At 40.5% G+C, this 22289-nt stretch overlaps 1 protein-coding gene across 2 annotated transcripts in view; it reads right to left on the reverse strand.

Annotated features, from left to right (window-relative positions):
- Positions 1-22289, reverse strand: part of ANGPT1 (angiopoietin 1) — a 749830-nt gene that overhangs the window by 98309 nt on the left and 629232 nt on the right. The window contains exon 8 of one of the 2 annotated variants that reach the window (XM_029591876.1): positions 17041-17244. The exons of the other annotated variant lie outside the window; for it this stretch is intronic. Within the exon in view, the coding sequence (XP_029447736.1) occupies positions 17067-17244 (178 nt within the window). The 3' untranslated portion in view covers positions 17041-17066. Of the gene's footprint in view, positions 1-17040; positions 17245-22289 lie in introns of those variants that run through there. 2 annotated transcript variants of the gene reach the window in all.

The raw sequence follows: 22289 nt of genomic DNA on the forward strand, positions 1-22289 counted from the left end.
TATCAGTGAAAGTTAGGGAAGGCTACGCCAAACTAATGGTCCTTAGAAGGCTAAAACCACTATTAACCCAAGCGCACTTTCAAACTGTTCTTCAAGCACTTATATTCGCTAGCACAGACTATTATAACACACTTTTGCTAGGATTACCATTTACAACACTAAGGCCATTACAAATCTTATAGAACTCTGCAGCCAGAATACTAACTGGAAAAACCAGAAGGGATCACATCACTCAAAGACTCGCCTAATTACACTGGCTGCCAATTGAACAAAGAGTGCAATTTAAAATACTATGCACAATCCACAAAATAATCTATGAGGAAAATACTGACTGGCTAAACACTGCAGTACGACTGCATGTCCCCCAGAGAAATCTAAGATCAGCCAATAAAGCTCTACTAACCATACCCTCTGTAAAGACAGCAAAACTGATGCAAGTAAGAGAGAGAGCACTATCCCTAGCCGGTCCAATATTATGGAACACAATGCCACTCGAAATATTTATTTATTTATTTTATTTTAAACCTTTTATATACCGGCATTAGTGTGCAAACATCATACCGGTTTATAAATAAGATTAATGAAAGATTTAAAATTCTTCAAAAAAAGTTTAAAAACAATGCTCTTCAAAAAAGCTTTTCACAGTGAGAGTGGGGAGCAAGAAATACTAACGGACAAGAAAAAGAACTCTGACACACAGTAAAAAGTCAACAAATACCTTTATTATTTTTTCTCATACCTAAAGATTAATATACGAGAGTACAGTATATCTCATGTATGGATATTCTATTAGTCATATAAATGGAATTTCCAATCCATGATCCAGATAGCGTATATTATTTGAATCATGTAACCGAAAATTTATTGGCACCTACTAGCTAATTTATAATCCAAACCAGACTTATTTATGTGCCTATCTGTAAACCGTTGTGATGGTATACCACTAAACGACGGTATAGAAAAGTTTTTAAATAAATAAATAACAGCCAAAACCAGGAATGCACTCCTCTATAGTTACTGCTTCTGAAGCAATAGATTCAGAGTCAAAATCTTGTCTGGAATTCCCTGAATTAGAAAAGAGCTAGAAACTGTAAAAGGTTTGGAATATTTAGTCAATAGAAACTTAATCTCTAGTGAGATTATGGAGGAGATAGTTTATACTGATGGTGTTGAGAGTAAATCTCAGCAAGAGCATGCAGTGTAAGTAGAGAGCATGAGCAATGCCCCTGGGCTTTTTCCTCATGGTCCACCCTCAACCTTAACTCCAGTGCCAGCATTAGCCCCCAAGCATACAGAGAGAAGTGTTTGTGCAAGATATCCATGGTCTGGGATTACTTTAGAGGACCCATGTTATAATCAGTGTATTCACTCCAGTAAGGCCATCAATTAAGAGGAGATACTAGGGCATCTGACAAATGCTGGTATAAAGCACCACCGGCAGAAGCAGAACCCATAAGCATTGGCATTAGGGGAGGGTGGAGATTCGCTAGTCAGATGAAAGAAGTTGAAAAGGGGAAGACATGACCAAGCTGATCCATGAGCCCTTCCACCAGACCCCTGCCATGCATCTGCAGCAGCAACCCACTACAGAGGAAATGGGGTGGTGTTTCATGTAACTGTCCTGGAGCAAGAGGCTGGCAGCATCAAAAATAGTAATTGGGTACATCAGGAAATTGATTGCTTTGGGTGACCAGCCCCTGCAGGTAATGGAGAAATATAGGACAGCCTGCCTACTAAATGTAGGACTACATCTAGTAGGCAGGCTGTCTAGTATGGTAGATGCAGCTGGCTAAGGCAGAGGAGAATAATAAAATTTCAGCAGCGATATTTGAACCAGCTTGAACACTCTATACACTTACTGTATATCTCACTGATGACACATGGGTGGTACCTGGGCAAGCAGCAGCTCTAGCAGGGACCAACCATCAGAGTGCAAATGGGTTGTGCGGCACACCCAGGTGATGAATAGCCATCATACCTCATACAATATTCTAGCAGCCACAAGAAAGATGCTGGAGGGTAGGCAGATAAAAAGGAGAGGCAAGAGTCTTCACAGAGGTTCCTCTGTGAAAGACAGAGGGAAAATTTGATAAGGACAATGGATGATGAGGGTTTTCAGGGGATCCATTGCTTTGCAAATTTGCTGCATGTGGCAGTGAGGAATGCCCTGGGACTTAGGCCCCAAAACCATGGAATCCAGTCCTGAAGGACCTGTTAGAGAGGGGCAGGAAAATAGAGGAGCATTTCCTTTGAAATGTGATAGGGGGGAGGGGGGGGGGAGCAGCTTCTCTGTTAGAAGAACCAGGAAGATTTCAGGATGCCTCATAAGCATCTGATTGATTATATTGGCACCCGCTGAAATTCCACATATCTGATGCTGCAGAGGTTAGGTGAGCGGCAGATACCCTTTCACTTGAAACAAATATATGTTAATTGCCTTGTGGAGCATCATGATTAGGCAGTAATGAAACAGCTGATACAAATCCTGAAGTCCTTCAAGGATGCCACAGAGGATCTGAGATCCAGAAGTGCCACCCTGGGAGGGGCCATCCCTATAGTATATATTCTGGAGGAAAAGCTAGAGGATTTCCATGAGCAAGAGGGAATGGAAGCGTGTTGTAGTTTGTGAACACCTTGCAGCAGCTGGTGCAAGTGAGCCTGAAACCTCTGGCGGAAGACAAGACATACATGTGTAGCCCAATCTGGGGCTGTGGCTTGTGTGGTAACGGATTCCCATCTTTGATTAGATGTCAGAGGGGCACTGTCCCTGGGAACCAGTGGAAAATACTGAAATAGAACAATGCTGCCTTTATTAGTGCAAGAGACAAACTGCATCAAAACTGTGCACAAACAAAAGGTTAAACACATCTACCAATGTTAAAATCTATGATCAGTATAAGCAGGTGTAGGGTAATCTATCACACATGCCAATACACACTTCCTTAATGAGTACGAACAATTTCACCATTACCTTCTGCTCTGAAAAGCATTAAACATTAATGCAGTAAATCTTTGTATTTGCTGGTACCAGGCCGGGTATTCCTTTGAATTACCAGTGAGCTCACTATATATCCTCGAGGGTGGGGTATACCCCTCCACTAACTGCTGAAACAATTGCTTCTCCCCACCCTTTCCACAGGAATGCACTGCAGTATCTAATGTTCCTTGACTCCTGGAATTAGCATCCATGTGAACGGCCCTTGACTTTCTGGGAGTGGCAGACCATACCTGGGGTACGGTGGTGGGGCCGGGGAACGAAGGCTTAACGGTTAGACAGCTCAGACTTGGGTTGGCTTGTACTCCCACAGTTTATAGGTCCTGTAGATAATTAGCTTTCTTTTACGTCATGAGAAAATTCACAATAGGGCAATAGTAGCTCAAAAAAAAAAAAAAAAAGAAATGGAAAGAATAGCTGAGTCCAGAGCTCAATGTCGACTTCCTATCCCTGGGTCACAGAAGTATTCACAGTTCACACCAGTGGATCCAGGGGTTTTTACCCACAACTGATGAAACAGAAGAAACAGCTTTTAGCAGAGCTCTCAGGGAATTAAGCAACTCTTCTGCAGCTGGCTTACATTGTTTGTTTGTTTTGAGTCTTGATACAACTCTTCTGCTGAAGGGGCAGTTAAAGCAGCTTCCAGCATGACACTGGAAACTCAGCAATATGCCGTCTGTTTGTTCTCGTGTAACTGTTCAAACTAAACAGGGAGTTCACTGTCCAGATCCCTGCATATATTAGCAAACCTCTCCCCAGCCAGAGTAGTTTGTTGTCTGCCCTCTTCCTCTCGGAGTTTCTCCTATTGGCCTCTCCCTGAAAGCCCCAATAGTTTTAAAAACATCTTTTCTCTCTCCCTACTGGCTCTTAAAGTCAGATACTCTGTAGCAGGGTGCAGTAATATGATTCAATGATGAATTAAAGCAGCCATGATGGAGGTGCCTACAGTTCAAGCTAGGAAGGTACTACAAATGCTTACCACACTTTGTGATCCTTGGATAAAAGGGAGATTCGTCCTTCAGTTCCAGAATCTCAAATACATGAAGGAGAAATGGCAGGTAGGGTGTGTGAGGCACAGTGGGGATGTAGGGCAGGAAAGAGTGGCTACCCCAGAAAGTAGGGCAAGTAGGAGCAGCATCCTATCAGCTAACACGTCTTCCCCCACCTCAATATGCCAAAGCCACTGTGCTCCCACAGAGCCATCTGTATATACATAGCCATAGCATACCTTTATATGTTTTACTTCTATTTTATTTGTTCATGTAAACCGTTGTGATGGTACTCTCCAAACGACGGTATAGAAAAATTAATAAGTAAATAAAATAAATAAATAAATAAATAAAAGAGGTCCTCGCTCCACCCCAGCAGAAATATCAGCTATTTCACAGAACAGATCAAGAACATGGACACAGAGGCACTGGCATATTGGGCACACAAGTCCAAGATGGCTTAGCATTTTTGTTCCTGCCTACAAACTACTATGCCTAGCGAATGTGTCTTCTCAATGAATATGCATGAAGTAGATTTGCATACAATGACTCCCCCGGGATACCTTCTTATTCACCAAATGGTGTGAGAAAGCTTAAAATCTACCCCATTAATTAGAATGGATTAGAAATAAGAAAACTATTTGACCTCAGTAAAAGGATACATTAACTGAATCTGTAAAATGGATTTAATATTTTCCTCAAATTTCTATCTTTAATCAATAAAAGTTAAATTGGAAACCATCAAATGATTCTAGCATGATTATTAGGGCTATATACAAGAAACTTTAATAACTTAAGGCAGGATTCATCATTCTCGCGGAATGATGAATCCTGCGAAAAAGGGGGCGGGGTGCGAATGGGGGGCGAGCATGCGAAAGGCTGCAGCCATTCACACCGCAGTGCGGCTGGCTGCTGTCTTTCACACAAATAGTGCCAACGTAAAAGGTGGTGCTATTCCCCACGCTACTGCTGGCGAGAATGTTCCTCACGTTATTGCCGGCAGTGGTGCCGCGGCCGACTCCTCCCTCTCCACACCCTGACTCCTCCCTCTCCACACCCTGACTCCTCCCCTCCCCACCTGACTCCTTCCCTCCTGGTCATTTACATCCTGTCGCACACGAAAAGGCCCTTTTCACGTGCGATGGGGGTTTATCACATGAGTTAGGGCCTTAAGATAAGTATGGGAAAATACATGTGGGAGCTTGCTGGGCAGACTGGATGGGCCGATTGGTCTTTTTCTGCCATCATTTCTATGTTTCTATGATAAACCTTTAGAAAATAACCCTCTTAATTAACTATTGAACAATGCTTAGGGTCTAGAAGATAATTTTCCTTCTGACAGGGAATCTTGGACTTTCAGAGAGGCTTAACATCAGGAGAGGACTTTACCAGTTTAATCCCTATTTGAGGTGTAGTGTTTGTGGTCCTGTGAAGGGATTACTAGTCCTGGGGTTACATATGTATTTATTTATTTAAAAAATGTCTAGTTTGCTAATCCAAATACTTAGTGGATAACAATAAACACACATGTATATTGAAATGTGTACGCTAACCTACCCAGTGTAGTAGGAGGCCTGGGATCTCCTGGGTTTTTGTGACCTGGATTAGCCACTGTTGGGCTTGATGGACCTTTTGTCCGACCCAAAATGGCACATCTTATGGTTTTAAGAAAATAAAACTGACTTTTTATTTTATTTATTTTTAATTTCTTATATACCACACACCCAGAAATCTGACCAGTGTACAACAAAATACATGACTACAAAAGAAGATATAAACTTAAAATTCCAATAAAAACTTTTTATGGGGCTAGTTTTTGGCCATCTATAGAAGATCATGGGACAAGGGTAAATAGTGGAATCTTTTAGGAATCTCTACTAGAACCAGTGCTTTTTAATGTAATATAATTTATCTGGAAAGGGGACAACAAGTGAAGTAAGAACATTTGCAGATGATACAGAATTATTCTGAGTTATTAAACACAAATGGATTGTGAAAAATTGCAGAAGGCTCTTGTAGACTGTAAGACTGGGTATTTAAATTGCAGATGAAATTTAATATGGATAAGTTTTAAAGTGATGCACAAGGGGAGAAGTAACCCACACTGTAGTTACATGGATGTTAGGTTTCATATTTGGAGTAAGCACCCAGGAAAAGGACCTGGGTGTCATAGCAGATGATACTTTGAAATCCTCGGTTCAATGTGCAGCGGTGGTCAAAAAAGCAAACAGAATATTAGGAATTATTCGGTAAAGAATGGAGAATAACATGGGGAATGTCATAATGCCTCTGTATCGCTCCTTAGTGAGGGCGCACCTAGAGCACTGTGTGAAGTTCTTGTCATCACATCTCAAAAAAAAAAAAAAAAGATACAGAGAAAAGCAACCAAAATGATGAAGGGAATGAAACGGCTAAAGTGTTAGGGCTGTACAGCTTAGAGAAGAGATATCTGAGGGGATATGATAGAGGTCTATAAAATCATGAATAGAATAGAATGGGATAATGTAAATTGGTTATTTACTGTTTCAAAAAATTCAAAGAATATGAGATGCTCCATTAAGTTAATAAATAGAACATTCAAAACAAATTGGAGAAAATTATTTTCAGCGAACACACAACTAAGCACAAGAGCCGGGCCTTGGCAGAAGGGAGGTCCAGGGGGCGGGGACGGGCAGTCCGGGAGCGGGGCTAGAGGCTCCCGGTACAGCGGCCATTTGCTGCTGTGCCGGCACGTGCAACTTGCTACTGCTTCTTTGGAGAAGAAAAAGGTAATAATAAAAAAAAGAGGATCTAGGGTAGGAATAGGGGCGGGTAGGAAATGGGAAGGGGCTGGGAGGTTAGGGAAGTTCCCTCCCAGTCTGCTTCTTAACTGGAGTGGACTGGGAGGGAACTGGGGAAGTCCCCAATCTCATCGCTGCATGATTTAGCGAAATTCCACCCCCGTTGCTCTCACTGCCCGGGATTTTATAACATGCAACATGCAGGTTCTAAAATCACATGTCCATGCGAGCGCACCTGGTAGCGCGCGTACATGGATGTGCGCACTTATTTTTTAAAAATCTACCCCTTACAGCATAATTGCAAAAGGAATGCATATCAGCACATTAGCAAAGAGACATTACAATCTTAAATTTTCTTGTAAGTAGGCCCATATTATTTAAAATACCTCTCCCCACGGGTATTTCGGCTAGGACTTTAGTAGCTTTTTTTGCATGTATGCAGGCAGATTTTAAAACATGCTCGCACAAGGGGAAAAAAAAACCCTGTTTTATCAAGTAATCCACAAGTTTGCCCAGTTCATATTGAGGTCTTCAAGACCCCTCCAGTTCTTCATCCTGCAAGTTCCTCAATTGACCACGAACCTCACGCTGCAGTAAAAGCACAAGATCGCTAGACTTGCTGCTCATCAGGACCGTCAGTAAAGTTATCCAGAGAACAAGCCGACGTGTGCATGATCAGTTTTTTTAAAATGCAGACTTAGGTCTTGGTCCCGCCCCAGAATGTCCATGCCCCGCCCATGTCCCATCCCTTTTGCACCCCCTTCTTCTTCACGCAAGCACAGTTACATTATTCATTCATACTTCATGGCTTCTTATAATTTACAATGCTCACATGAGGCCTGCATACATGCGTCTGTAGCTTCTTTTTTGCATGAACAACACTTTTAAAATTGACCCATTAGATTATAAGCTGTTTGGAGACAGGGAAATATTTATCTACAGTACCTGAATGCAATCTGTTTTGAAGTGTTGAGAAACAGAACATAAATCAAATAAATAAATAAAGCTATGGAAAAGAAGAAAAGGAAACTATGGTAGATAACTGTATCAATGCTAAAGTTATTCATATTCTCTTTAAGATTAGTATTATTTTTTTTAATATTTATTAGTGTCTAAGTCATAAGACACTTTAACTGCATTATACTATCATAGCACTAAAACAAAAGTTCTCAAGTATAATACATCAATTATTTGCACACATACTAAATCATCAAATGATGAAGTCAAGGAATATTTTCAGATGATAAAATAACACATTTATTCACCCTCTGTGAAGTGCCATAACATCAGTAATATATTATCTTTAAACCAATACCACATCTGGAACCCTGTTTAGATGTTATCGGAACTATTAACATTGATTCTGGTTATTCCTCCAGAGCAGTATTTAAACCTTTTTCTAAGCTCATGAAAAGCAGGTAACCCCTTTCCTTCCAGATTCACCTTAAGCTTTTGACTCCTTCAAGCAGCAAAAGTTCAGTCCAATTAGTCTTTGCCCTTATATCACAGTACTTCTGTCCTCCTTAATAGGGAACAAATCTTTCTCAGGTTGATAGGAAGCAGGCTGTGTGTGTGTTAGAAGAAGGGGAGCCAGGCGGCGGGCAGGAAGAATGTCTGTATCTCGCTGGAGCTTCTGAGAGTTTCAAGCAGATCTGACAGGTTAATAATCAGACTAATGGAAAACATCTGCATTGCTTCTCTTGGCTGTCTCCCAAAACAACCACTCTTTCTGCTGGTAAAACGTAACCCTTCTAGTGCAGTGTCCATCCACCTGTCAATGCCCTTTTATTTAACCATGTTCATGTAAGCAAAGCTACCAATTATGTTAATAATTATTTTGGCTTGTTTAATTGACTATGATACCCTCTTGATGAAAAATATAGGAAAGATGGTTTAAAAGCCATAACTTTGGCTCATTCTAGAAACATATTGGAATGAACCCTGATCTCAGGAAATGTTCACTGATATATATATATATATATATATATATATATATATATATATATCAGGGTATTGATATAAGAATGTTATATTATGCAGTGTGGATTGCTGGAATGGTGGATTTTCCAGCACCTTATTGCAGGTTTGTCATAACTGGCCTTTGAAGACTCGTATTGAGAGCCATATTCCTACTGAAGGTAAAGGAATTCTCTGTGGCTGGCTACAGCAGATCAAGAGATCATTTTTGGGAGCCATGATGGATTTTCAGCAAGGGAGCATCTATGCTGCAAAACCTGTGCTGCATGCACCACTCTTATCAGTTAGAGCCCCTGAGGCTCGAACATCAGTCTCTCCATTTGCGAGTGCAGGTGCACAACAGACATAAGAGAGAGAGGTCTCCTGCACTAGAATAGAGCATCCACCTCCTCCTTCCACAGTTATTGTGACTGTCACTTGCTGTAGCTGGGCTGAACATGAGACCCTCTATCTCTATTCCTCAATGCTTTTGGCCATCATTGTGTCACTATGCTGCTGCCAGAAAGGAGGAAGATGGACCTGGACTGGAGGCTTCTATGCTAATTGGGAGCCAGAAGAAAGAAGGACTGTGGATGCTGCTAGTCCGGGAAAGGGGGATCCTGGGCAGGGAAGAGAGAGGAGCAGGGTCAGAGGATGCTGTACAGAGGATGGGGGGAAACAAATGGATCAGGGGATGTTGACAAAGGGTTAAAATAGAGGGAGATGAGATCAGGAGAATGTTGGGCAGATAAATTAGGAAAGAAGGGGGTCAGGGTGATGCAGGCTGGAGGTTGGGGTAGGGGTGAAAAAGGAGCACAGACGATTGCTAATCTCCGATAAGGGGCCGGAAATAGGGTGAGGAGATGTTGGGTAGAAGTTAGTGGGGTGTAATGGGGGTAAGAGAGATCCTAGGAAGAGGTTGGTGGGGAAAGGGGGGGGTGTCCTATGGATGGGGCAGTAAGTGTGGAATAAAGAGGTCAATGATGCAGGGCAGAGGGTAGGAGAGACAGAGTGGGGTTGGGGGATGTTGGGCAGAGGAAAGGAAGAGATAAGGTGGTCAGAGAATACTGAGAAGACTATGGAGAGAAAAAGGATCAGGGGGGATGTTAGTCATAGGGTGGGGGAGCTGGCTATAATGCATAATATAACATTAGTGTATCAATGTTCTGACATTCACTAGTGAGCAAAGGGTATAGGGAGAGAAGGAGATGAGGGAATATTGAGCATGGAAGGGAGAGAGAATTGGGGTCAGAGAGTTTTGGACAGAGGTTTGTGTGGGGAGAAAGGAGTTAGGAGATGGGCAGCGCATTTGAAAAGATGGGGGTCAGGGGGATGCTGAGCAGACAGTGTGGGAGAGAAGCAGTCAGCAGGATGTTGTTCACAAGTTGGGGCCAGAGAGAGCGAGGGTGTCAGGGGATCCTGGGGAGAGTTTAGTGGGAGAGGGTTTAGGGACAAGCTGGAGTGTGTACAACTGTTCAACAAACTGAATGCAGGCCTAGGCATGCAAAAAAGAAGTCAGAACTATGTGATAGGGATGTGAATCGGGCTTCGGACGATTGAAAATATCGAACGATATTTTCAAAATCGTCAGAAATCGGGGGCTCCCCCAAAACAATAGGAAAACCCCACGATATTGATCGTGGGGGTTCTCATCATTTTGGGGGAGGGTGGGAAAAACGGCACACAAAAATAACCCCTAAACCCACCCCGACCCTTTAAAACTAATCCCTTAGCTTCCCCCACCCTCCCGACCCCCCAAAAAACTTTTTACAGGTACCTGGTGGTCCAGTGGGGGTCCCTGGAGCGATCTCCCACTCCCGGGTCGTCGGCTGCCACTAAACAAAATGGCGCCGATGGCCCTTTGTCCTTACCATGTGACAGGGTATCTGTGTGATTGGCCGGACCCTGTCACATGGTAGGAGCACTCGGGCGTAGCCGATAAACAAAACCGTGATTGGGCCCGATGAAAAAAACCCCACATGTGAATCTGAACCAGAATCTGAACCGATTCCGGTTCCGATTCACATCTCTACTATGTGATACCTCTTGCAGTTTGCAAGTGAAGGTCAAGCTGCTCCAAGAACAACTGGAAATGCTAGATAAACTGAACATTTTTTCTTAATTGAGTCATACCGCTAGACACCGACATGACCAAGCTTGTGTTTAATTAAGAGGCATATCTTAGCTAACAAGGTTGTTTCCATCACATAGATATCCATGTGAGATCTGTGCAAATATGCCAACTTTTACAAAAACAGCTTTTAATGTCTACCAATCCCATATCCAACATCTTCTTCTACATTTGCATGGAGCCGGATGAGAGAGATTGAACCTTTAAAAGATAGCTCAAAACAAAATACTGGAATCTTGAGCCTAAGCACAACACATAAAGCAGCATTGTCTGAATTATCAAGAAGGCTCCTCACCCAGTGAAAAAAAAAAGTTGCTAGCAGTTTGACAGTTGCTTGGTTTTGATTGATTGTAAATATTACTACCCTTATCATAAGGCTTGGGGTAACTGCACAACATTTACTACTCTTGAGAGAAACATGGAGGTATACTGCATGGAGTGGCAGATACTGTCATAAGAAGCTTGCTGAGAAGACTGGATGGGCAATCAGACCTTTTTCTGCCTTTATTATTATGTTACTAAGCGTTTCACTTATGGTTTTCCAATTGAAGCTATCTTGGAGATTCCCTGCCTGCAAACTTATTGAAGTTCCTACCTGAACTTTGCTTGCCAATTTTCCATGTACCTGCTTTCTTGCATGTCTCAGGCCTCTGGGAAAGTTGCCTATTACCTGTTATCCTTGGATTGTGGATTATCATGAACCTGCTGCCTTCTGATGGAAGTAAAGTTGGCTGCTTTAGAGCAGAGGCTAGCTATTGACCAGAGACTTGGAGCAGACAGCTGCAGAGAAGTAGAGATGGCTTAGATGTCTCTGGACATATGTAAGGCCACTAGTTACTACTGTTATGCTAGGTATTTAGAAGCAATGAATCTTTAATGTGCAAGTTGATATTAAGGCATGGGTAGTCTACAACTAATTAAATAACTAGTTTTGCTGCTAGATAACAAGTTGAAAATATTGTATGTTATAATTATGTAATAAATACATATAATCTACCTCAAAAGATGTAACTTAATTCTGGACTCTTAAATTAACTTGGGTTAAGTTTATCTGATCTTTAAACAATTCAGCTACAAGTGAATGCCCTACAGCAGTGGTTCCCAAACTTGTCCTGGAGGATCCCCAGCCAGTCAGAGTTTCAGGATATCCACAATGAATATGCATGAGATAAATGTACAAGCACTGCCTCCACAGCATGCAAATTTATCTCATGCATATTCATTATGGATATCCTGAAAACCTGACTGGATGGCGGTCCTCCAGGACAGATTTGGGAACCTCTGCCCTACAGGGTTTCAATGAATGATAATAGAGAGGTGGGAGAGAAAACAGAATGATCAGGGGGCTGCTGGTCTAGGGTGAGGGGCGTTGAGGGACAGAGAAGGTGAGGATGGGTAGATAATGCCCAAAATGCTCTGTCTGATGCTCCTGCTTTTTTGTCATTACCTGTCATTCTTTGATCTATTACCTGTACATTTTATTATACAGGCGATAGACCATGACATAATAACATCAACAAGGGTACAAATAATAAGAAGATACAACAAGTAAAGAGATGACGATGGAGAATGCCAGAGTGTTAGAAGGGCTCATTGAAAGGGAATAGTTGGGAAAAGTGAGAGGGGGATACTTAAAGTCAGAGTGGGTATGATGGGAATAGGAGAACGGAAAGACAGGATGAAACAGCCATAATATATTAGAAGAGATGAACATTCCCAAAACTACTTTTGTAGTTTGTTTAATATAGGAGGAAATATCTATTCTAGTTCTCCAGTTTTACATTCCTTGTAGAGTGACTTCTTGGGGTTTCCATTTCAGATTTTGTCTGCACATTTGTATTTTGTGGTCAACTATTCTGTATTTTATGAAGGTCTCTGTGTGTTCCAGATGAGGTATCCTGCTAACATGTAGAGATCTGCATGTGGCAATCTTGTTTGTTGTTTTTTCCCCAATAAGATGTTTATTGGTGTTCTAGAGTCCAGTGTAATATTTATAATGCTGCATTTTCATAAATAGGTTGTTGTTCTTTGAGTCCATGGAGTTAGTGCTGCTAAGGAATGAAAGTTTTGCTACATGTGTCTCTGCTGAGGGTTTGTTTTTTGCAGGGTTTTATATTATTTTACAATGTGTCTTTTAATAGAGGGAGTCTGTGTCATTGTCTTTTCTTATTGATGCTTATTCTTAGGATATTTTTATTGTGTATAAAGATGATTTTAAGATTGTTTTCTGATTGTTTAAGATCATTTAACCCAACAGTAATGAAAGATTATTTTATGTTTTTAATAATTTGAAACTTTTTTTCATATGTGATGATTGGTTTTTGATTTTATTATGCAAGTTATTTTATTAGCCACTTATGGCCTGTGCATAAACAGCATATAAATGAATAAACCATAAACCATTGTGATTTCACCAGAGTTTGAATTCATTTTTTGTATGATGAATTATATTGGAAAATGTTCTATTTCTTCTCTCCACCCATTGATAGAAGGGTGTTCTATAGATGTAATTATATGTTTACAGAACTGAGGCACAGGGTTTATATTTATGACATGAATGAACCTCACTCTTAAGCCTGGATATGATGGGTTTGGTCTCAGGTTCTCATATGTACTAAAACTGTTCTTCTGAGTACGTACATTATGCCAAAAAAAACTTCCTTCTGGAGCTCGTTCAGCTTAATATGTATAGGCAACATCTTCAGATGAACTCAGAAGTTCTTTTCACTTAAGTCAGTGATGCTCAAAACAAATGGGAATATTTCTGCATCTTTCTGCTACATTTTCTTGATCTCTGATTACATCTCTTGGTTCTTTGTCTTCGGTTTCTCCACTTCACCCATCCATTGTCTTAGGTAGAACTCAGATTCTAAATCCTCTTGGGCAAGGAAATAACTATAGTAACTGAATTGTAACTCACCTTGAACCTGAATTTGGAAAATACAAGTAATTAAATCTAAATCCAGATACATAATACAAAACAGTCACTTGGTACTGACACTTCTATTATCATTACTATTCTTATGCTATTCTGTACCATTATGTCTGGCTTCTTAGTTATAACTTGATATGTTTCAGTTACGTTTCCTACACTACAGCACAAGTGTGATTTTTGTAATTTAATACATTTGTGATTAACTTTGGGTGTCAAAATTAATCAAGTATCCTCTGTGAGGACAATTAATATCAATTATACTCCATGAGAGCAATTTTCAAAACAGGACTTTGCACCAGTTTTCAAGGAGAAAGTACAAGCTCCCTTTGGAAGCTGCCCCAGGAAAAAGTACCCAGAGAGGCAATCTCATCATTTAGAGACCCCACAGACGTCTTTTTTTTTTTTTTGCAGGATATCTATACTATATAATCACTGGTTATATATGCAAACATTTGGTCCAAGACCTTGGTTAATTTGCATATTTTCATTCGCCAAAATATATACCAGTATGTTCATCTTAAGGACTTGAACTTCCTAGCCTTGCCCTATTATTAGGTTGGCTTTAATTTGTCTGAAATCAAAATGAATATTTGAAACTGCTCAAATAGGAGATCCTTTCCTATTTAGTGGGATAAACTAACATTTTGCTATCAATTCTATTTTCACAATAAATCAGCATGACCATGTGAAACTACTGTTTCAGATACCTGATATGGAAATCTGATTATTTTATACTGGTAGCATAATTATATTCAATAGTTCTCACCATCCAAGTTTTGCAGATTTTTTTCTGAAACATATCCAGTGTTAATAACCTAACGGCCTTCCTTAATAATGATGTGGTATTATTATGGTGTGCATGGAATGGAATGAGTTCATGGCTGCCAACAGGATAAAGTGTAATGAATAGCTTAATGAATAATACAGTGAACTAAATATTTGGGTTCTACATGAGATATTCAGAATTTATGATGGGGTCAGTGTCAAGAGATGTGCACTTTCCTTTGAGCAACTCCCAGTGAAAAAAAAAACCCATGGAGTTCTTTTTGGAATCCTACTTCAAACTTTTATATCTTTAATATTACAATTCAAGATAACTGGACTATCATACTAGACTAATAGCTTCAGATTTTAATTCCATGCATGTTTTTTTTTAATAAAGAGAGCTTTGTATAAAAGTCGATTGCACATTGATGTACAATTAAAGGTAAATTTTAAAAGTCCAGCACGCACATCAGTAGGGGGATGCACGCACAAGTCAGGCTTGAGCACACTGACCAAATTTTAAAGCCACCCAGATGCATGTGTACCTCCTGCTACGTGCACATCTCACTCAATTTCAGAAAGGGGCATAGTGTGGGCGTGATCTGGGTGGGGCATGGCCAAGAGATATGCACATTAATACTTATGTGCCCTAGTCTTCTGCCGCGTAACTTTAGATCTGCTATGGAGGAAGTGTAACTGTAAAAAACAAAAAAGCTAGCCATTATGCAGGGGTTTAAGGTGATCTGGGGGTAACTGAGGGAAGTGCCGACTATTAAACCAGGAGGATTTGGAGGACCTAGCTCAACACAGGGTGAACTGGTGGGCAAACTGGTGAAACTGGTCATGGTGTGGATGCATGCTGGTTTTAAAATACCCTGACTTACATGGTAGAAACCTGATTTACGCATCTGGGTACAATCACACTTAAAATTGTGCAAACATGTGTATGTGCACAGGTTATTTTATAACTTGCATGCCTATGTGTGCGCAAGTTATAAAATGGCTGTGTATCTTGGTGTGCGCCGGCACAGATGTGCCAGATTGTGCTGCATTCTGATTTGAAAAGTACCATCCCTATTTTAACGTTCCCCCAAAAAGAAGTTTAAAAAAGAAACACTAGATTTATTTAAATGAAACTTTTTTTTTAAATTTCAGCTTAAAATTTTAAATGCTTCACAACATGAAACATAAAGACAGAACAAGTCAGTGATATAAAAATTCTTCTATATGATTTTGTGCATTGCTTTGATTGATTTAATTTTAAATCTGGAAAGTGCTTTATAAATTAAATAAAATAAATATATACATAAATAAGCAATTGACAAAGCAGATATTTTCAGTTTGTCAGCTTTTATGTTTTTATGCTTTCTTGTGTAATGTAAACATGTGTATTGAAAATGAACACTGATGCAAACATTCTACATTATCCTAAATGTAATATCAATCATATTCAATTTAAAATATAAAAATGACATAAGACTAACTTTGTAATCTAGGAAAATGCAGTATTCAGTACACATCATGTTTATAGCTGCATGAAAAAACAAACATTTATTTTAGAAGTCATTGGGTTTTCTTAGGCACACATTTAGTAAAAACCAAGTGCCAAAATGAATTATATGGCACTAAGCCCCTTGTAAAATAAATATAAACAGGCTGTAAAAGATAGTTTAACTCCCTTGGCGGCATTTGTGACTGATAAACAATCTTCTATGAGTGAAATGTTCACTGATTGTCACTCATTAATAGTCCATTTTCTTTGCTGGTGCCACATTTACCAGGCCACCTATATAAATATACAGGCTGAAACATTCTCCTATTTAGATTTCTTTAGCTAGCTTTTGAAAGGGTTTTTCATTGAATACTCTCTCTCTCTCTCTTTACACACACACACACACACACACACATAAAGTCATAGTTTATATATATATATATATATATATATATATATATATATATATATATATATATATATATAAACACTATGATTTTATTGGTACGTTTCTCTAAACATATGCTTATTTTCATTTGTTTTATTTTGTGGTTCTTTGCTTTCTGCATTTTGAGTCATACATACGGTAGAATATTTGTTGCTATAGCACAGCAGCATTTATTGGATTACTAGTGAACACTGCTCTCTTAAGAATTTGTCATGTAAAGTGATTTTGCAGGATACACTGCACTTCCACTTATGCTACATTTGTATTTATCTTGGATAAAGACCTAAGACACAGAAAAGTAGTTCAACTCCATGTTTGTTTTATAGAGAAAGTCAAATGTATCCATTATCTTGTTCTCTTTTACCAGTCTAGGCTTTTGTTTGCAGACATTGGGGCAGATTTTCTAAGTTCGGTTGCTGCCGGCGACACGCCAAATAACTACACCATAAAAGGTGTAGTTATTGGGCGCGAAATAGGCAGCAAAAAGGCTCCTTACCTTTTCGCTGTCTTCGCCGACTTCGCGGAGTCGGCCCCGGTGACGCCCCGACTCCTCCTCCTCCGGGGCCGACTCTGCCCTAATGTCCCCTTCGCAGGCGTGTGCTATGATTTCTAGCTATCGCACGCTTGTGCTGGTAGCGCAAGCGTGCGATAGCCTTAGAAAATAAGGCCCATTGTCTTAATTTCACTGTAGATAAACCTAGTTTGACCTTTGGCACCCTAGGTATTTTCAGTTTGGCATCATGTTCAACCATTCTAAAGATATATAAAAAAGAGAATATTAGTTTATTGAAACTTGTATAGTTTCCAATTTTGAGCTTATTTCATAACATGAAAGAAAAATATCATATATTAATTTTAAATTACTGTTTTAATTGTATTTTGTTGTTGTACATCACTTTGGAAGGCTTATTGTAAGATCTGAAAAGCGATTTATAAATGATTAATAAATAAATAAATAGATAGACAGACAAATAAATAAATAAATGGTGCTTAAAAATAAAGGGGTTGATTCTGCCCTAGAGACTTGCGCCTCCATCTAAGTGCACAGTCTTTGATGAATATCTGTCCTGAAAAGGAATTTATAAAGACTATTTAAGCAGTTTTGAAAACACATAAATCATATTGAGAAGGGTCAAAGAAAATATATTTGGATGTGTGGAAGGAGAAGCCCATTTGTACACTTCATTATCAGACTCAGTTCCACCTCTTGTACTGTCCTGAGAGTGCTATTGCCCTACCCAAAGCCTCTACCTCAAATAAATGTATTCTTGTTCAGTAAGTTACATCAATAAAAGCCTGATTTACTAAGGCTGATCTCCCATTCTATGTTGCTGGGAAAAATGCTTACTAAATGAGGCCCTAATAGGGTCATTATTGTGCGATGTGGCCGGTCTCGTGTGCAGTAGGGCCTTATCGCACAGAATAAGGCCCTACCACACAAGATACTGGCCACATCGCAGCGGTATTATTGAAATTAGGGGAGGGGGAGGGGAGCGTGGGTGGGGTTTGGGTGGAGTTATCTCCCGGCAGCGCTGTGGGCGGTAAAATGTTTTTCACATTATCGCTGGCAGCACCAAGGGAAATAACTACACCTTTTCCCGTGGCGCTATGGGGGCGCGACAGTGTGCGGTACGGCAGCACCGCGGCAGGTGAAACTTCACTGCTGCAATGCAGCCGGCTGCCTAGTATCGCACCCCCACCCCCTCCCCTTTTTTATTTCACAGCACATCTAGGAGTAAGTTTGCACAGTCTGCCTGCTTGCAGTTTGCCTCTCAGTGGTGAGCTATCAAACTCTAGGAAAGGAGGGTGAAAGGAGATGAGAATTCCAGGAGAGCACAAAACAGACATGAGTACAATATTTATCACCAACTGTTTTTATGTGCCATTAAGGTGGCTTCAGAAATCTGTATGAGAGGATGTGGTTGGGGTGAGAATGCAGCATGGAAGGGGGGGGGGGGGGTCACCCAGGGAGAAATCTGCCCAGCATGACTCAGAAGAACACTGGTATCTGACCGCTCCCTCCTGCTATGACCAGGATGGCTTAACCACACAGACTGCCAACATCTCAAATTTGAGAAAAAAAAAAAAAAAAAGAGCTCTGCATTCTAATCTAAACAACTGGTGAACTCGGAGAAACGTTTGAGTCTCAGACTGCTGTGCACTCTCAAGTCTTGGCATGCTGTCTTTCTTACTGTGGTTTTTGCCCGCACTTACAAAACAAAAGACAGAACAGGTCTTTGTCCTCTGGAAACATATTGCTTTGAAATACATTTGTAAATAGAGGTAGATTTCTTTTGGAGGAGCTTAAGTACAAGGTGCCTATTGGTTGGCCTTACAGTGTTTAGGTATATTTTGGCTAATAGGTCCATGCCTGTTTTGGTTAATGGAGTTGACTCCCAGTTTTATGAGGGGCTGCAGCGTGCCTCAGGATTTCCTTATTGCCCTGCTGTTCTTTAATATCTTTAGTCAGCCTTTGGGGATATTACTTTGTGCCCTGGGGATATGGAGGTTACCTGTATGCTGATGATATTCAGCTGGTGGACCATTTAAGAATGCTATGGAGGAAGTGTAACATACAAATAACAAACGGGCAGCGATTGTGGACTGACTGGTAAGGAGCAATTTTATGTTGAATTCTCTAAAACTGAGATACCAAAGATCGCCCAGTCAGGGCCAGATACTGCTCACTTGTTGGTTACTCTGGAAGAGGAATAGCTGACTTGTTCAGATATGGACAGATATTTAGGAGCTGTCTCAGAGCCCAGATTTAACCTGGAAGTTCAGGTGTCTACAATAGTCAGATCAGTGTTTCTAAAACTGCAACAAGTGAGAAAATTGTGCCCATTTTTAGAATGGGAGTTATTTAGAATAGTTGTCCAGATATTGGCGATTGCTCAGTTGGACTACTGTACGGGCTTTTGACAAAAGCACATGCACAGGCTACAGATATTAATGCAAAATGTAGTAGCTTGGGTGATTTTGAAATGCCTAAAATGTACACATGTGAAGACACTGCTTCAGTCTCTCCACTGGCTTCCCATAGCAGTTTGCATGTAATCTAGAGTAATATGGGGCAATGGCCTGCTTTATTTGTTTGAGAAATTAAGCAGGAATCATCCACAATGTAGTTTAATTTCTAGACAGGGGGTCTTATTGAAGATTACACCCGCTAGGATTGTATGGAAAAGCCAGATGAGGGAGGAAAGCCTTTTCAGGGCTAGCACCTACTCGGTGGAATAAATTACCAACAGGGGTCAGACAGGAATTGATTTTATCTGATCTGCTTTTTCCTTGGACACTAACCTGTGTTATATTCTTAGGTAGCCATGCGTTCAAAGCTCTGGGATTTCATTTTCATGTGCTGGCAGTCAGATATTCACTCATTTGGATTTCTAGAGTGTGACTGTTTTGAAGAGGTTGGGAAGGGTAGTTAAGGTGGTATGGTAACTGACATTTGTGTTATTGATTTCGACCAATAATTTGGTATTAAAAAATGTATAATAAATAAATGTGTGTATCTTTTGCCACCTGCTCCTCCACTCTCTGTCATTTCCTGTATTTCCTCAATGTGACTGGATGTGGATAATGCCTTGTGTAAGTTATCTTTCTTTAATGAGTGAAGGAATGGGGGGTGGGTGCTAAAGTCACTTACAAATAGGGGAGCACTTCTATAGGGGAGCCAAGGGTGGACCTGGGTCACCCACAAAAATTGTTTTGATCTTTGGACTGACCAACCACAGCAAAGATGCCAATCATGCCAGTAGCTTAGAGATAGTAAATTTACAGCACAATATGAAATCTCTGGGCCTTGTACATTTAGAGATGTGGATCGATTCTTGAAGAGCCTCAGTGAAGTCTTACTATTCTGTTTGAGAAGACGTAGTTCTAGCTTGAATATGTGTATGTGTATAAGAATTCCAGAAAATAGTATGGGTTGTCTGTTTTGTGTTGGCAAAGAAAAATGTGATCATAAGTATTCAGTCTCAAGGCCCCATGGTGAGTAGGCATCTCTGGTCCTGGAGTGCCACAAACAGGTCCGGTTTTCAGGACATCCACAATGAATATGCTTGAGATACAGTTGCATACAATAGATGCAGTACGTGCAAATATACCTCATGCATATTCATTGTGCATATCTTGAAAACCAGACGTGTTTGTGGCTCTCCAGGAACAGACTTGCCTACCCCTGCCCTATGGGTACAGTTTTGCAGAATCATTGTAAATTCCATAGTCTCACACCTTCCAGCAACTTCTCCTTAATATGGCCTTCATGTTTCAGGCCCTCTGTTTGCTGTTAATGGAGCACTCTCAATAGCATTCATGCATAATAGCATTAGTGAATAATTGTCCCTCCCTAAGTTGTTTGCAGATTTTTAAGGTTTCTGCACCTATTGTTTCCCAATGTTTACAAAAACAACATACCTTCCCAGATTTAAAATGGGTGGTCATTGAATATGTTTATCTTTTTGCACAGGGTAGGGACATACAAAGATTGTTAAATAAACAGGAACGATTTTGGATTTTCTCATTGGGATCAATGTCAATTGATGGTTTAAATGAACAATTGGAATAGTATTCTCTTACATTTAAGCATTTCAGATTTTTAATTTTGCTTCTGGTTTTTAATCTGCAGATGTGATTACATTCAGTGATGTCACTTCCATTTCCCTTTAATCATAGAATCTTGCCTCCATTTTTAGTGACTTTTAAAATGAAGACTTGAAGGACTGTTACACTGAGTTATGTCGGATTGTGGAGTCTTGGCGTGAGAGGATCTTTAAGTTTAGGACGAAACATGGTACCGTGTTGTAGTGACCCATTAAGAACTGAGCTAATTATTCCTATTACTTGGATATGTTTCCCCTATGATGTTTCCCCTATGAATTGAACATTTTCACAATCTGGACTTGGTTCTCTTGTTTCCAAGTTTAGTACAAGTTGCTCCAAGTCTTGATTGGTCTGTAACACTATTGGTTTTTAAAGTGCATTTGATTACAAAAATAAATAAAAAGGTATAGCAACATGGACCTAATTTCTAAATGCAGTCTTAATTCAACACAATCAGGATTCTTATGAAATGGTAATACACATATATATTTTTTGCATTAATTGTATCTTTAAGCTTTCTGGGGAGATTGTGATTTGTTTGGTGGGTCCCTATTATTTTCCGTGGCTCACTGTGTTTTGGGGCTTTATGACATTTACTATGGGGTAGATTTTAAAAGGTGCGCGCGGGAGTAGATTTGTTCGTGCAACCCGGCATGAACAAATCTACTCCCGATTTTATAACATGCATGCTCTGCCACGCACATGTTATAAAATACAGGGTCGGCGCATGCAAGGCTGCGCAAAATCGGCAGCCTCTGCGCGCCGAACCGTGCAGCCATCCTCCGTTCCCTCCGTCCTCACCTACCTTCCCCTATCTAACCCACCCCCCAGCCTTAACTAATTCCCCCCTACCATTATTTTACAAGTTATACCTGCCCATGGCCCTGCCCCCGCACCCGGAACACCCCCCCCCCCCCGATGATGCGCCGCCACAACACGCCCAGACACGCCACCAACACTTCCCCCCAGGAAAGCCCCGGGACTTAGGCTTGGCGCGCGCAGGGGGTGGAAGGGGCAGCTTTTTTTAGGGTTACGCGCGTATCTTACACGCGTAACCCTTTGAAAATCTGCCCCTATGGTTTTAAGGATATGGAAACTAGACATGAGCCAGCAAGTTCCCTCTGATGGAATAAAGGGCGTGGTAGGTAAGCATGTGGCAGCAAGCCCCTATAGTGGTAATAGGGGCAAGG

Source organism: Rhinatrema bivittatum, chromosome 2, assembly GCF_901001135.1.
Source record: "Rhinatrema bivittatum chromosome 2, aRhiBiv1.1, whole genome shotgun sequence".
In the NCBI taxonomy this organism is placed as follows: Eukaryota; Metazoa; Chordata; class Amphibia; order Gymnophiona; family Rhinatrematidae; genus Rhinatrema; species Rhinatrema bivittatum.